The 17010-nt window shown below is 39.7% G+C and overlaps 1 protein-coding gene across 1 annotated transcript in view; it reads right to left on the bottom strand.

Annotated features, from left to right (window-relative positions):
• CACHD1 (cache domain containing 1) overlaps nucleotides 1–17010 on the bottom strand; it is a 1377863-nt gene that overhangs the window by 69411 nt on the left and 1291442 nt on the right. Inside the window, exons 25-26 of the mRNA XM_044085560.1 lie at nucleotides 13860–13937; nucleotides 12448–12549 (exon numbers count right to left, since the gene is read on the bottom strand). Coding sequence (XP_043941495.1) covers nucleotides 12448–12549; nucleotides 13860–13937 — 180 coding nt within the window. The remainder of the gene's footprint in view (nucleotides 1–12447; nucleotides 12550–13859; nucleotides 13938–17010) is intronic.

Genomic DNA, 17010 nt, shown 5'->3' with positions numbered 1-17010 from the left:
TGCTGAACCAATCCATGTGTGTCTACATAATTTACAGCTATTGCTTTTGTTTTAGCTTCATTAATTTTGTATCCCAAAAATATTTTAAACTGCCTCAAAATGTTCCACAACACTGAAATGTTCTTTTCTGGTTTTACCGGGTATAAAATAATATCATCTGTAGATAAAGCCAGCTTTTCTTGACAACTATACAAATTATATTCTTGAATTTCTAAGTCTCTTATTTTCTTTGCCAATGGTTCTATATATAGTGCAATTAACAAAGGGAAAAGAAGACACCCCTGCCTGGTTCCTCTAATCAAAGAGAAATGATCACAGAGAAACCCTCCCACTTCAATTTTTGCCTCCGATCCCTCATATATCCTCCTAATCAACCTTATAATTTTATCAGGGAATGCAAATGCTTCCATTGCCCTGCCCATAAACTCCCAGCTTACTATGTCAAATGCTTTCTCTACATCAAGACCTACTAACAACAGTGGTATTTTCTTACATTCTGCTTCCCTCTGGATCATCAATGTTTTGTTAATGTTGTCAAATGTTTGCTTCCCCTCCACATAACCACACTGATCCATATCTATCAATTTTGGCACCATCTTTGCCATTCTTTTAACCGTTATAGACAAACACTTCATAATCATGGTTTAGGATTGAAATGAACCTGTATGAAGCTGGATCTGATGATGGGTCTTACCCTCTTTAAGTATTACAGCGACCACCACTTTTTCTTCCAGGGAGTTGGTGCTTCTCCTCCTCTTAAAATACTGTTAAACAAAACCTTCCAGAGTTTTATCAGTTTTTTTTCCCTCCTAGCTTCCAAACTTCCACAGGAATACCATCTACTCCTGGGGACTTTCCTGTTGACTGATTATACACCACTTTTATCTCATCTCCTCCTATACTAACTATTAGTAATCAAGCCTCATCTACCTCTAACCTTGTCATATTTAATTCCTCCATAAACATTTCCATTTGTACCTTTTCTTGATCTCCATATTTTTCTGCTTTATACTGACTTTCATAAAATTTCCAAAATATTTCTAGTACTCTACAGGATTTCTTGTTATCTTCCTTCTTATAGGCTTCCTAAGCTTGGTGACAACCCCTTCTACTTTCTGTTGCCTGAGTTGCTGCACTAAAAGTTTTTGTGTTCTGGCATTATTATCAAAAATCAGTTGCTTAACAGCAATCTTTCTAAACTGGTGTGTGTTATAAAGGTAATCCTTTATTTTCTTCTTACCACTTTGTAATTGCTCCCTCTTCTTGTTCTATGAGATTCCCCCGTATTCTGCAATACTTTTAACATTGCTCAGTCCCTCTAAATAAATCCTTTTGCTTCTTAACCATATCTTTCTCTTATTTCAACTCTTATTTTTAAACGCCACTTTAATTTTATCCCTGTCCCTAGCTCTATTTTCAGAAGAAATTTCTGTCATCTCTAACAACTCCAAAAATAATTTCCACTACCCATTCCTTAAATTCCTCTCTTTTCTACAGATAGGTGGGAAAGCACCAGTGTCTGTTTTATTTCATTACCCTGCATTTTTATTTTACTTGTTATTGGTGCATGATCTGAAATAGTTATTGGAGGCATACAAAAATGTTCAATTAAATGCACATGCTCCTGTGAAATGTAAGTTCTGTCTAGCTTAGATATTTCCCAGTTTTTGTATCTTGGGAAATAACTAAATTCACATCTTCCATGCCAAATATTTTTATAAATTCCTTCAGAAATCTAGCCTTCTTTGTTATATTTCCCTTTCTGGGCCCCCCAGATATATCTTCTCTGTGGCAAATCAAATTCCAGTCCCCACCTATACGTAAAACGCCCTGCTGAAAAGTGATTACTTCCCCTAGAATTTTCTTAAGCTCCATTACAGCAGTTTTAGGTGGAATATAAATACATGCCAGTGTAATCTTCCTCCATTGCTAGTAGCCCCTTAGTACTACATATCTACCATTATTATATTTTTTATCTTCTTTTATCACTACTGGAGCTCCACCTGCAATTAATATATGTACTCCTCATTTCCTCTGTCCCAGGCACTCAGGTGAATCTGTCCTGAAAACCTTTCTTTATCAAATTCACTTGTTCAATTCTTTCCAAATCTGTCTCCTGTAGCACAGCTATTTACACACTACATTTTAATATAGTTCACTACTCTTTCTTTTTTGCATATATTTGTGAGGCCATTAACATTTAAAGATAATACTGAAAGGCTCATTATGTTAAAAAGTAATTATTCCTACCTTTTAATTGTAGCAGTTTTTTGTTAAGTATCTATTTCCAGCTTTTGTGTTGTATGCACACACTAATGTTTGGCAGGCTAACCTCTTATACAGTTGTTTCTTGTCACATCCATTTGAATCTATGTCACAGCTTACAAAACTTTCTGTTTTACTGAAAGCCCTTAAGCGAAAAAAAAACACCTCAAAAACAATTTACCATAATATTAACACACAAAACTATTGTGCATCTTTAAATATAGACGTTTTACCTTCCTAATAGGAACAACTGTCCCAAACTGACAGCCACACTTACATATTTGGGATAACCTAAAAGGAAGATTATCCGTGATTACAATGCATGGTACAGCCTGTGTTTCTACTTAGTGCTGTCTGGTTTTGTCTGATCTTTATTGCTTTACCAGAATGAGAAAACATTTGAATGCTTTCAGAAAACATCTCCTAGCCAGTGAAACAAAGTACTTAAAAGAAAAATGTATTCTGTTCTTATTGCTCTTTAGCAGATTGTCTCCATGGAGATATGAGAACCAGATACATGGTTGCTTCTACAAGCATTTATTCATTCATTTGCTACAAGAAAGATTTATTATATTCAAAGTTCTTTAATTATTTGTTTTCTCTTAAAACTTATTACTAGATAAAGCCAAGAGCATTAATACAGTCATTCTACTATGCAAGAATGAGAAAAAGGAGATATTTTTTCCTTGCAACATACTCTTTTTGAACAGACTTTTTTTTTTTTTTTACATTGTAGTGCCTACATTTCTTAAAACTGAAAAAGGAGAAACAGAAAAGAAGGAAAAAACAGGGGCACCTGTTTACTTTAGTATTCCCATTACACTTGAAAATAACTCAGAAAACTTTACTTTATAGCATGCAGATATTGTGCACTACATAGATATTACAGTTAAGAACAAAAGTTTATTTAACTTACAGTTACCGCTTTCCTTCCTCTTCCTCTCCTACGTGTTCCTTCAAACATTAATGACATGAACCAGGGCATATAATTTAGAGTCCCTAAAACTTTAACAAAGTCAAAAAAGTTTGATATTTCCAGGTTTTCTTTCTCCGTTATGTTTCACAAATATAATTAATGCTTTATAATCCCACATTTATTTGTCAATTTCTGAGTTACTGGTTTTATTCTTGTTTATCGCCATCTCCCAAATCTAGTCTCTGCTTCCTTTCCAATGTACTTTCTGTTCTTCTAGTCAACTCTTCTGTTCTTCTAGTCAACTCTTCTGCTTTTTTTCTGTTTCTCAAGCATTTTCTCTTGAAACACTGGGTTTCACTGGCACAGTCTCTCTATGGTCTTTATTACTAGAAAAACAAGATGCAGAATCTACTTCTGTTTCCCAGCTCACTTTTTGTTGGATAAACTTTAGTGTTTCCTCCTTAGCATGTTCATCATCAAAAATTGATTTTGTCCCTCCAGGAAAGAATATTCTGGAGATAGCTGGATACAGCAGTTTGAATCTCATACCAGTTTCTTGACATTCCCCTGATTAGTGCAATAAATGTACTCCTCTTCTGCCTGGTGTACAGTGAGTAATCATTTTCCATAAACACTTTACTGTCTCCCAGTTTTAGTACTTTGTCCTTCTGCCACAGTTTTGTCAGAATCAACTCCTTCTGCTGGTAGGATTACATATTTATTATTAAAAGTATAAAGGATAATGGTGGGGAAGACGGAATGGTTTTCAGTTTTCAGTGCTATTTAAATTCAGTTATTTCAGTCACTGTATGATGCGTGGGACATCTGACGTGGCTCAAGGAACGTGGGCCATAAAAATGTCTGCATGCACCAGCCCTCAGAATTGTAAGCCCCAGATGCTTTCTCATTGCCAGATTTAGAGCATACACACAATGTGCCTTTCAATTAACAACATTTGCTGTGGAATACCAGTCCAGTTACTTATTTGTGCTTTCATAATATTAAAACAGTCCGTTTCTTCCAGCTTCTGTGGTACAGCAGAAAATCTCAGATGTTCCCTGCATGCTCTGTCCTCTAATTCTATTATTTTCTGAAACATCTCTTCTTGAGCAGTGTCATATTCTGCCAGCCTTTTCTTCATTTCAATCCCCAATTTATGCAGTTTTACCACCCCATCTGAATATCTGTTTAAAGCTTCTTCAATTTTATCCAGTCTTTTATTTGAGTTGATATACTCCATCAGTGTTTCATTCATTTCAATCGGCTATGATTACATTTGACTTAATATTTCTTCTAGATTACTGGAAACCATGTCCTACACCAAAGCTGGAGCTTGCACTGCTTTTTGGTGAACTGCAGAATTCTTCCCAGTCGGTGCTTTTTCCGTCACCTTTTGTGGTTGATTTTCTTTCAGATTCTCTGAATTTCTATTTTTGTAGGTAAGCAGGCAGTGCACTTACTAGCAGTTACTAAAGTATACCCAAAAAAATGAGTTCACTGGCTCTCTCTTCTGAGTTTCTGTTTTCACACTGGGAGAGCAGCCATCTTGGAAGTCCCAGGAAGACAGTATTTATTAAGGGATTTTGATGAGGGATTTTTTTCAGGAACTCTATGTTAAAGGTACAAAGACATGGAAGACATGGATACATGAAGCCTGTTACAATAAAATAGCAAAATTTGCTACAGAGGCTTCATATAGAACACACCACTGCCTAGCCCTACAGCAACTATCCTGGTTGGAACTTCCCCACCTACTAGCTTATAATCAGCTGCAACAGCCCAAAAACTCTTTATCCATCCAGAAAAAAAAAATCTGTTTTACAAAATATAATTGTACCATACAACAACTGAATATTATACTCTATTATCAAATATCTTCTAAAGGTAATCAAAACTAGGAATTCTGGAGATGACTCACTATTCTCTAACCACATTGCCAAACTTGAACTCTCCCCCACAAAATATTACATCTATTTCTAATAGTACTCAATTCAAAAAAATACTTAAAACCAATTTATCATGTGCATGGTTATGCCCGTGCAACAATCCAGGTTAGCACACTACTTTATCAATACATATCCCCCGAGAAAACCAGCCTCTTCCCCTGTCCTACTATTTTACCTCTATGCCAAGTAGCTTTTCACCCACTAAAATACTAAACCCCCCCTTTTATTACCTAACTGAATTTAAATAGCACTGAAAGAGCTGACAACCATTCCCGTCTTCCCACCATTATTGACAGAGGCACAGTCTATATATTTGTGCCTTTATACTTTTCTCCTTTTCTTTTCCTTCTCCCTTTTCCTGCTTTCCACCCTTTCAAATCAAATTGTTATCCTTTTTGTATCTCAAACTAAGAAAGCCAGTTAAGCATATCATTTACTTTATCAAAAGCCATAATGAAATACATGTATTCTACCACATAGTTAATTTGTACATATCAGATGCATCCCTGTCTTTGTCATATAACACTGCACTGACTTATCATATGTATATGTAAACTGTTCTATGTCTTGCTTATAGTGCCATTGTTGTATGTGGAGCTTTTCACCCGGGTCTCCCCTGAAAATGGGTTATGCCCAGTCGGACTATCCCTGTAAACAAATATAAAATAAATAAATACATTTCTTACATTTGTGTAGAAATGAATATCCAATGTGCTCAGTTCACTATACACCTAATTCAGTGGGTGGAACAAAGGATAAAATGCTAAGCAATGAGAACGTAACAAGTGCTCTGCAACTGCCCTGATCATCCCATAGACCTACTGTGCACTCTGCATTCATGTAGCTCAACCTGAAGCCACAGTGTCCAGAAAGAGGGAGGCCCTGAACCAAAAGAGGATTCTGAAAATAAGTCAGCATGTACAATCAGCGAAGGCAAAAGCTTGAAAGGATAACCAAGAATCCCAGACAATTATTTAAGACAGTCAAGAAACTGCACTGCTAACGCTTTCATAATATTCTCTCCAGAAACAACCTCACTTTACCACATGATGAGGTGAATAATTTGGTCCTTTCTGTGTTTACTCACCCATCTTTTCTCACCTCTCTTTAATAAACTCCTAACATATGTATCTCTGTTCAACCCGTCCCTGATAATCTATGTAGCTGAAAAACTCGCTGCAGGACTTCTTTGCCTGCAAGGCCAGTATCTTGTCCTCGCTATCCTTGCCATTCCTGGTTATTCTCATATACTCTATTCATAATATACATCTAATTCCTGCATCTACTTTTTCCCTCACTAAAATCATTTAGTTTCTTTTTATAATATAAATTAAATTACTAATAGTAACAATATATGTTGTTACAGCACCAGCTGATCAAGAAAACTACCCACCTCAGTGGGCCTACAATTGGGATGACCTTTCTTTTCACACATAGTTCAGTACTTTTGCCTCAGAAAGAAAAGTTGTGTAAAATCTTACCATAACCATAGAAGTCCTTCTCTTCCATGTTGCAGTATTCAACATATGGGGTTTATTCCTCTTGCTTTGCGAATGTTCGGCCAGTATACAAATGTTTTCAGTCACTGTATGGTGCGTGGGACATCTGACGTGGCTCAAGGAACATGGGCCATAAAAATGTCTGCATGCACCAGCCCTCAGAACTGTAAGCCCCAGTCGGAAACAGTCCTAGTAAGGGCAATGCCAGCCCTGTGCCACCCAGAAAGGGAAATGCAGCCTAACAGGGTGGGAAGGAATACTGCAACATGGAAGAGAAGAACATCTATGGTTATGGTAAGACTTTACTCAACTTTTCTATGTCCTTCTATTCACATGTTGCAGTATTCAACATATGGGTGAGTGCCAAAGCTCACTGTGAAGGAGGGAGGAAAATCCTGGAGTAGAAACCTCTTCCTTTTGCAGCGAGAGGCACTGGTTCGATGGTGCCTTAGGCCAGCAGTGTTTGTAGCACTGGCTACAGGAGTTGTAGCTGTTGTTTTGAATGTTGTGGGATGTCTTTTTGCTTTGGGGGCATAAGCCAGGTCATGAAATACCCATTGTGAAGGATTGAAAGGACCCACTTGTCTGAAGTGACGGATGTCCATACAGGGAGGCAGTGAGAGAGGTGCACCAACAGAGGGAGAGAGGAGGGGTTTGTAAGGTTGGCAGGTAGTCAGATGCTGCCTGCCCCATCTTGAAATGGCAGCCTCTGGCTAGAGGATGCTTTAACTCTAGCTGTAAGTGGTTGCTTTCTGGTAGGTTTTCTAGACCTTGAGAGAGCAGCAGGGTGAGAATATATTCTAACGAACTGTGTTTTAGCTGGGTAGTTCCTTTGAAACTTTGGAATAGGGAGACTAACAGGTGTTTCAAATATTGCATTTCTTTCCCCTTTTGCTGAAGTGACTTAAACAAATCAGCCACTTTTGCACCAAGCAAAGCTGTGTTGTCTAGGGGGCATCAATCAGCTTTGCCCTAAAATCATCTGGAAGGGGCTGGAGGCATAACCAAGAATAGCTTCTTAAGGCAGCTACTGATGCTGCTGACTTTGCTGAGGCTTCAGCAGCATCATAACTGCACTTTATTGAGTGCCTGGTAACCTGGGAGGGGAGAGCCAGAAGGGAAGACAATGAAGCTTTGGCAGCACAATCTGGTATATCAGCCAGTTCCTTGGAGGCTTTCTCCAAGAGTGATAAGGCATATTTAGCCATGCGAGTCTGGTAATTAGTAGCCCTGAAGGACAGAGTAGCAGAGGTGTAAATTTTCTTACCCAGATGGTCCATGATTTTGCTGTCTTTGTCAGCAGGCAGGATAGTGGTGGTGGGTAAAAGTTTAGATACCTGATCTGTGGAAATGGAGATGGTGGCAGGGTCTGCTGGTGGACACTTAAGGAGATACTTGGCAGTCTCAGGGACTTTATAAAGTCTATCAGGTCTGCATGGAGCAGGTGGTTGTGTATCAGGATTTAAGGATGCTGAGGAGAAGGTATCCAGGAATGAAGGTAGAATAGGGGGAACAGCAGACGGGCTTGGGGAATCCATCTGAATGAGGTCGTAATACCTTTTTTGAACCTCAGTCATTTCAGAGGATTCCCACTTAAAATGCTCTTGCATCTTGGAAATGATTTCCTCAAAGGTCAGATCCTCAGCTGGGAATTCAGGGTCAACAGATTCTTCATCTGGGGTACCATACACCAAGGGAAAAGAAAGCTGGGAAGTGTATGAAAGTGATTCTTCAGATGAAGAATCAGAGAGATCCTTCCTCTTCCCTCGTGATTGGGTCTGTAGTCTGAGGCCTTGGGCTCAGAATTGGAGGAGGAATGTTAGCAGCCCCTGAAAAGGAAGGACAAAAGGCCATGAAGGCATTAAACAGACTTTGGCTGAAAGCCTGCCAGTCAGGCAAGTTTTCAGTAGGAGAAGAGAGATGCTTCCTTTTATCCGTCTTTTTAAGAGGCCGGCGGGTGTCTGAAGGGAGGAAGGCCTGGAATCTGGAGACTGTAAGGAACCGGAGGGATCAGATGGACCTACTAAAAGCACTGGTTCCCCCCAGGCATTGGCAAATGATGTCGGAAGAGCCTCTAAGGACATGCCCTCCATGCAAGATTGTGCAGCTTCCGTGGAGGTACCCACTATATCTGAGGCAATGGAGCCTGATTCCTCTACCAGGCTGATGGCCACAGGCTGAGGGTCGGATGCAAGAGGCGCAGCTGTAGTCATAGACCATATAGTCTTGGCCTCCTTTTTTGGAGGTTCAGTATGTACGTCAAGGAACCCTCCATCCTTAAAGATATTTGTTTTAACCTTTGATTCTCAGATGGCTGCACAAAGTTTTGGGCACAAACTCCTAACAAATGGAGCAGGCCTTGTAATCGTGCGACTGCCCCAAACAAAAGAGACACTGATTGTGGGCGTCCTTGTGAGGTATCTGATGGTCGCACTTACACTTACCCTTTCTGGATGACATGAACAAGCATTAAATGAAAGAAAAGAACTGAAGGTTCCCCAACGGGGCACTTATCTGATTTCAGGGATCCGATAGCCGTGAAGGCAGGAACATCTGGAGTTCAATTGGTGGCTCAGAAGTTCTGAGGGCTGGTACATGCAGATGTCACTTTTCTGGCCCACATTCATTGAGCCACATCAGACGTCCCACACACCATACAGTGACTGACAACTTTTGCATACTGTCCGGACATTCGCAAAGCAAGAGGAGTAAACCCCATATGTTGAATACTGCAACATGGGAATAGAAAGACATCCTGTCACTCTCAGACTGCATCCACCTTTCATTAGTGAATGTCATTCTTTCACAGTAAGAGAGAGTGCTTACTTCCCTTCATGTGCTACTTCTTCCAAACCGTTGAGAGAGCAATCTTTCTGCAAATCAAGAGAAAAAACAGACATCTACACTGTCAAAAGGATATAAAATATACACCTGTATGACTTTCAGGGAACACCTACATTAGCCACTGGATGGAAGAGTCATCTAAACAAAGAGAGATTTGAGGAGGAAATGACCTAATGAGTATGACCCCTTTTTACAACAACTGATAAAGTAAGAATGTACCTGCTACAATTAACACTGTAGATACTTCTTGGGGAGGTTATGACTGGGCAGAATCCAAAGCAATAAAAAGCCCCACACAAGCAGGAGCAACAGCACAGCTAAAGAGTGAAGTTCAGAAAGATGAATCCTGAAGCACCAGAGTTCAAAGTAGGGCAAACTCCTGGAGTTATAGTCCAAGCACTAATATTTGGTGAAGACGTGACTGTATAGCCATGTGGCAAAGGCACAGATCTCAGCAACAGAAACAACTGTGAAACATACACAAAGCAACCATACCACTGGTGCCATAGCTTTTCATAGCAGTGTTTTCTAATGGGCAGAACAGTAGGAGCTGCAAAAGATGACATAATCTGCAAAAGATGACATAATCTGCAATCTACTCGGAAGGGTTTGTTTGGCAACTGTCACCTTTCCCCTCCCTACAGCAAAGGAAATGAACATGGATTTTGTCTTCCTAAGCTTATACAATTCATTTAATGTAAAACCTGAGCAGCACACAAACAGGGTGTGACCCCCCTCCCTGGGTTTATACTACTGCAAAGGAAATGGACAAGTGGATTGGCTGAATGACACTTTTGACATCTCTTTTGGGGTGAAAGAGATGTTGGTTTGAAGGGACACTCAAGTCTTTTGAAAGACCACAAGTCGAAGATCCAAAAGGCAGAGACTACAGCCACTAGAAGCACCGGCAATATCTAAGTGAAAAATGTCAAAACCACCAGGCTATCATACTTGACAGGGGGTAGCTTTTTATGTAGCTTGCACAAACCCTGAGGAATACCTGCTATGGATGAGTGACAACTGGCAGTCAGCTGGTGTGTGCTTTTCTCCACTGTACAGCTTGATGTTCGTGCCCCAACACTGCCATTACTTCAGTAACTTTTGGCGCCTTGTCTGAATCAAGATTTTCACTGATACCCACTCCTCTAAAACAACTGGGGCTTCAACAGGAATAGAAACAGGAAGAGGGATAACTTCCTTTGTTGGAGAGGAACTAAACCACACTTTCCTTGTCCTTCTTAAAATGAATGTAGGCCTTGGTAAAAGAACCTCGTAGGATTCTAAAGCTGCGGGACTTTGTCTGTGTTTGGTATCAGTGTTATCATATGTGCATAACTCCTGAGGCCCCCCCCCCCATATTTCTCTCTCTCTCCGTCTAGAAAGGTATGTAAGGAAGATCTACATTTCAGATAGGATTCTAATGTAGAGGTTGATGCAGAAAACCACTCTGGTAAGACCTGAAGATTGTAGTGCTCAACAAAGGGCCTAGATGTTGTGGGCTACCTTTAATGAGCCCTCTAGTTAAAAGTCGTACACCATCTACACAACGTTACTGCCTTCACGTAAACAAAAGAAAGAATGAAAATAGTAGCCATCATGAGACATCGTTCCCAAAACAAATATTTATTCTCTTTTTCTGGAAATATCAAAGCACTAAAATCAAAGTTTAACAAATGCAAAACAGCAATGAAACAACTAAGAATTTCAATAGTCAGTTATCTTGAGGAAAGGCAAAATCTGTTGTTTTCCTGCTTCACAGCTGCAAAGGGAAGCAAACGAAGAACACAAAAAAGGCAACCATTCACTTTTGCAACAAAATGAACTGGTGAAAGCACAATTTACTCTCTCCTTTACTTTGTCATCCTGCTGATGACCAAAGCAAAGGAGGTAACTTTGTCCCCGCCCCACCACCACCAAGAACGTCCAACTGGCTTATGTCTGAAAAACTGGCATTTGCCTCTGGCTAATTCCACTCATCCTATGAAGTGCCCTGCAACAATTACATTTATTACAAATTTCATTAATTAAAAACCATGCTAGAACTGTGCAGTTATCTTGAACTCAGCTCTAAATTCCATGTGTCAGAAAGGGCTTGATAGGGTTGAAAACATGAAGTACTTGTTTTAAGTAAGGTTATTATCTATGCATGCAGTGTTCCTGTTCTGCTTCAGAAAACTTATCTCCAAGAGTAAAAATATTTAAAATCACTCATCACTTCAGTATTACTATTTTTGCTCACAAACCTATTCAAATTAGATGGCAGTCCATTTTTATATGCAGGATGTACAACAATATCCCTACATGCGGCATATATTTCTGAATACCAATTACTTTAAGTGCAGTCATTCCTGAAGCTTCTATTTATTGACTTGTTCCAGTTCTTCACAGACTGAACTGAAAGCAAAAAGCCACAGATACCCTGCTAATTCTTTTCAACCCATGCATAACTGATCCTCTCCCCATGCAATTAAGACTTCATTCAGTATTTTTAGACCAGACACCAATTAGGTTTCACCAGCAGTTTTTTTTTTTTTTTTTTGATGGAATGAGAATGTGTGCTCATTTGCCTTTTTATTACATTATCACAGTTATTTTGGGTATCCTTGAATATGGTACATATGACATTTCTTAAAATCTCCTGAACTCTCAATCTAAATTCTGACATAACTAATCAAAATCTTACATTTGCAGTCTCTAAACAAAAGCTGTTCACATCTAAGGGGAAAAATATAAACCGGTGTATACCATAAACACAGATAATACTACCTTTCAAACTGTTAGCATACCAGAAAATTATAAATACAACAAGCAGTAGCTCTCTCTTTTCGGGTCTGGAAAGTGTCATTGAATACACTCTGCTACAACTGTTGATAGGAAAAAGGTGGAGAATTAAACAATGACCTATCCACTTTGCAAGCAGTGCCAAGCACTCTTGAAAGCAGTGCCTCGATGTATACATAAAAGGTCAATTTCTTACCATGATCACTTTCTGTCCCTGATCTCCCCCAGTACCGGCGTCTGCGCTCTGGACTGTGTGCATGTCGTTCAATCACAGCTGCTATAAACCGGGTGTTGCTGACTGTGTGGCAAAAAAAGTAAAAACAGAAAGTTAAAACTTTTCTGGAAGACTTACTGCTTTAGAAAAAAACTGCTGCATGGCAAAGTCCCATATTATAACACTGTCCAACTACCCCACAAACTAGGAGCTTGTAAACACAAAATGGCTCCATTCGTGACCTGCCAAAACAAATGCACATACGAAGGGTATGTGCAAAATGAAAACAATGCACTAAGAAAATGTACTCACTGGAAGCTGCGTCAATAACAATACTGGAATACTGGAGAAACACCTATTTAGAAAAATTAGTAGTAGCAAATGGGAGCAACATTTTCACAAAAAAAAATCACTATCTCTTCTACTCAGTCAAACGCATTCATTCCATTAAACCTTTCTCTAACAGGATAAAAGATGGGAGACAGTCCAGACAAAGCTACTAAAATAGTACCGATCCTGCCCTGAAATTCATACATGGAGACAGGAAAAGTGCCTCCAACATATAGCTAAGAAAGAAGGGTAAGGAAATGACAGGCATTTTCAAGCACACTAGAAATGAGACAAGTGCAAGAAGGTAACATTATACAGCACAAAATCCAAAAGAATAAATATGAAGATGGAATGTGCACAACACAGACAATCCTACAAAGTGACTCAGGAAAAAAAAAAAGAAGACCGTCAGTAAGTTAGAGAAATGTACAATTTTACTGCAACTGTGAACTAACAGTAAAAAGAAAAATGTTTTTACAGCTTTGTACAATCTTAAGACAACTGAACCAACATGGAAAAAAAAATGTTTCTACAGCTATGGCAAAGCTTCACTAAATTCGGTAACTTGTCCAGTGTGTTTAGACCATGGCACAACAGGAAAGCAAGTGCGTGATATATGCAATCAAAATTCGACTTCGACTTGTCCATTTCACTGTATCAGATCTAAGAACAGAGGACCAGATAGACATAATCTGAAGATATTAAAGTTGCTGTATCCAATTATAAACATGACTAAATACACCATCTGTATGCAACCATATGGATAACATGTTAAAACATGGTTCAAACCACACGGCGAGTTGAATCACAGAATATAGGTACTCTAAATATCAAAGCATTTTGCAGTCTTTTTACAAGTCTTTTAGAAGAGGGCACCAAAACATGAGTTCCATTTGTTCCCACGTCATCCCTGCCCCCATCTCAACTAAAGTACTCACTGACTGGTGCCTTAGTAGTACCAAAAGTTACTGGCAAATTTGTGCAGGTAACCCTTACATATCAGAGTGTGATTCATCACTTTCAAGAACAGGAAAATGGCATACAGGGAAGTTTGTTATACTTACTGATGCCTCTGTCTTCATGGCTGTCATCATCCCTTTCATCCCTGTCATTCTCAAGGTTTGACATTCGAACAGACATTTCTGCACATAAGGAAACAAAATTTTGTTTTGATATAGTTAAATTTTCAAGGATTCATTAAATGCCAGAACAGATTATTTTAGTTCAATTCACAAACCACTGTGCAAAACTGCTTTTGTAGGTGCAGGGCAAATTATTCCCCAACTCTGAATGTGGCACTCTTATCAGGCCAATGATTGAGTACAATGCCCCATTTGGGATGTATCTCACCCGACACCTGCAGCAGTTGGAAAGACCCCAAAAGTTCCTCACCAAGAGGATAAAGGGTCTTAAACATATGCCATATGCCCGACTGAAAAAACTCCAGCTCTATTCAGTCGCATACCGCCTACTCAGAGGTGATCTGTGCCTGACGTACAAGGCCATGTCCAATCCTGAATTAATGGACATGCTCCACAACAGAAAATCCAAATCCATCAGAGCCACGAGAACAAGTGACTTAAACCTCAACACAGAAATAAATAGGACGTGCTGGAGGGACAGATTCATAACCCAGAGGCTCCCTACACTCTGGAACAGAATCCCAGTCCATGTTAGGCAGAGCCCCTCACTGACTCTATTCAAGAGAAATCTCGACGAATGGATGGGAGATCGTAGGTTTACCCCGGGGGTCATCTCTGTGTCACTACTAGACAGAGGCATAGTAAACTAAACCCTAAAAGGGCGTAGTATTCTCATCCTAAGGGGTGGTGTAAGCCACATACACTCTGGCTAGGCTTATAAATGCCTTAGGGCAGATAGCCTAGTACGAACCTATGAACCTATGAACCTATATATATATATATATATATATATATATAGAGAGAGAGAGAGAGCTATATAACAATGTAAGAGAGAGATCCATCAGATCACAAAGATAGCAGTAGAGATGAATCAATCATTTAAACATTCAGTGCAACTTACAGATGTACTTAATCCTCCTTTTCAGTTTTTCTACATGTGAAAAATAATGCTGGATGAAGTGAGCATGAGAGCTCCCTACAATGGATAACTGTTGAAAGCTGGAGTCTAAGAGCAACTGTGATGCTTACAACTTTTTATTCTGTGGTCTGCACAAACAAACAAAAAAGGCAGTATTTATAGGACAAGTAATAACTGTATCAGAGTAATAACTGTATCAGAAGTGTTTCATCATGTTCTTTCGGCTGTTCCCGTAAGGGGTCGCCACAGCGGATCATCTGTTTCCATTTCTTCCTGTCCTCTGTATCATGCTCTTTCACACCAACCGCCTGCATGTCCTCTCTCACCACATCCATAAACCTTATCTTAGGCCTTCCTCTTTTCCTCTTACCTGGCAGCTCCATCCTTAGCATCCTTTTCCCAATATACCCAGCATCCCTCCTCAGCACATGTCCAAACCAACCCAATCTCGCCTCTCTTGCTTTGTCTCCAACCTGTCCAACCTGAGCTGACCCTCTAATATACTGATTCCTAATCCTGTCCATCCTAGTCACACCCAGTGCAAATCTTAACATCTTTAACTCTGCCACATCCAGCTCTGACTCCTGCCTTTTCATCAATGCTACCGTCTCCAACCCATATAACATAGCTGGTCTCACTACCCTCTTGTAGACCTTCCCTTTCACTCTTACTGGTACCAGTCTGTCACAAATCACTCCTGACACTCTTGTCCACCCATTCCACCCTGCCTGTACTCTCTTCTTCACCTCTCTTCCACACTCACCATTACTCTGAACTGTTGATCTCAAGTACTTAAACTCATCCACCTTTACCAACTCTACTCCCTGCATCCTCACCATTCCTCTACCCTCCCTCTCATTTACACACATATATTCTGTTTTAGCCCTGCTGACCTTCATTCCTCTCCTCTCTAAAGCATATCTCCACCTCTCCAGGGTCTCCTCAACCTGGTCCCTACTCTAACTACATATCACAATGTCATCTGCAAACATCATAGTCCACGGGGCCTCCTGTCTAAGCTCATCTGTCAACCTGTCCATCACCACTGCAAATAAGAAAGGGCTCAGAGCTGATCCTTGATGTAATCCCACCTCCACCTTAAACGAATCTGTCACTCCCACCACAGTCCTCACCAATGTTCCACTACCCTTGTACATATCCTGTACCACTCTTACATACTTCTCTGTCACTCCCGACTTACTCATATAATACCATAACTCCTCTCTAGGCACCCTGTCATATGCTTTCTCTACGTCCACAAAGACACAATGCAACTCCTTCTGACCTTCTCTGTATTTCTCCAACAACACTCTCAGAGCAAATATTGCATCTGTAGTGCTCTTTCCTGGCATGAAACCATACTGCTGATCACCAATCATCACCTCCCTTCTTAACCTAGCTTCCACTACTCTTTCCCATAACTTCAAGCTGTGACTGATTAATTTTATCCCTCTGTAGTTACTGCAGCTCTGCACATCACCCTTATTCTTAAAGATAGGTACCAAAACACTTTTTCTCCACTCCTCAGGCATCCTCTGACTTTCCAAAATTTCATTAAACAATCTGGTTAAAAATTCCACTGCCATTTCTCCTAAGCACCTCCATACTTCCACTGGTATGTCATCTGGGCCAACAGCCTTTCCATTCTTCATCCTCTTCATAGCTGTCCTTACTTCCTCCTTGCTAATCTGCTTCACTTCCTGATTCACTATCCCCACATCATCCAACCTTCTCTCTCTCTCATTCTCTTCATTCGTGTTTGTGATGCTAAAAAGCCACCAAAACCCTGAATAATTGCAAAGTTTGCACAAGTCACAACAATCCTGTCTAATGAATCTCAAAGTGAAAGTAATAAACAAAATAATTCAAAAAGTAAAATTAGACAGTCCTTAACTTTTTTTTTTGTTTTTTACTGGAGGATTTGCACTTTGACAAATTTCAGTACCAAACATGCAAAAAATCGGTGTCAAGCCTTGTCTCACCTCTTCTTCATGACACAGAGAAGTCAGAATAATGATTCTTTGTTATTTAAAACATAGGAGGCAAACCACTCCACACCAACCTGTTGCAGACCAATATCTCCTCATTAACACATAAGAGCATTTGCTTGTAAGGATTTAAGAAAAAAAAAGAGCTTTTAATAAACTTTAAGCC

This window comes from Protopterus annectens, chromosome 10.part0, assembly GCF_019279795.1.
Source record: "Protopterus annectens isolate FY-2018-M chromosome 10.part0, PAN1.0, whole genome shotgun sequence".
Lineage (NCBI taxonomy): Eukaryota > Metazoa > Chordata > Ceratodontiformes > Protopteridae > Protopterus > Protopterus annectens.
This window is presented reverse-complemented; position numbering and strand designations above follow the sequence as displayed.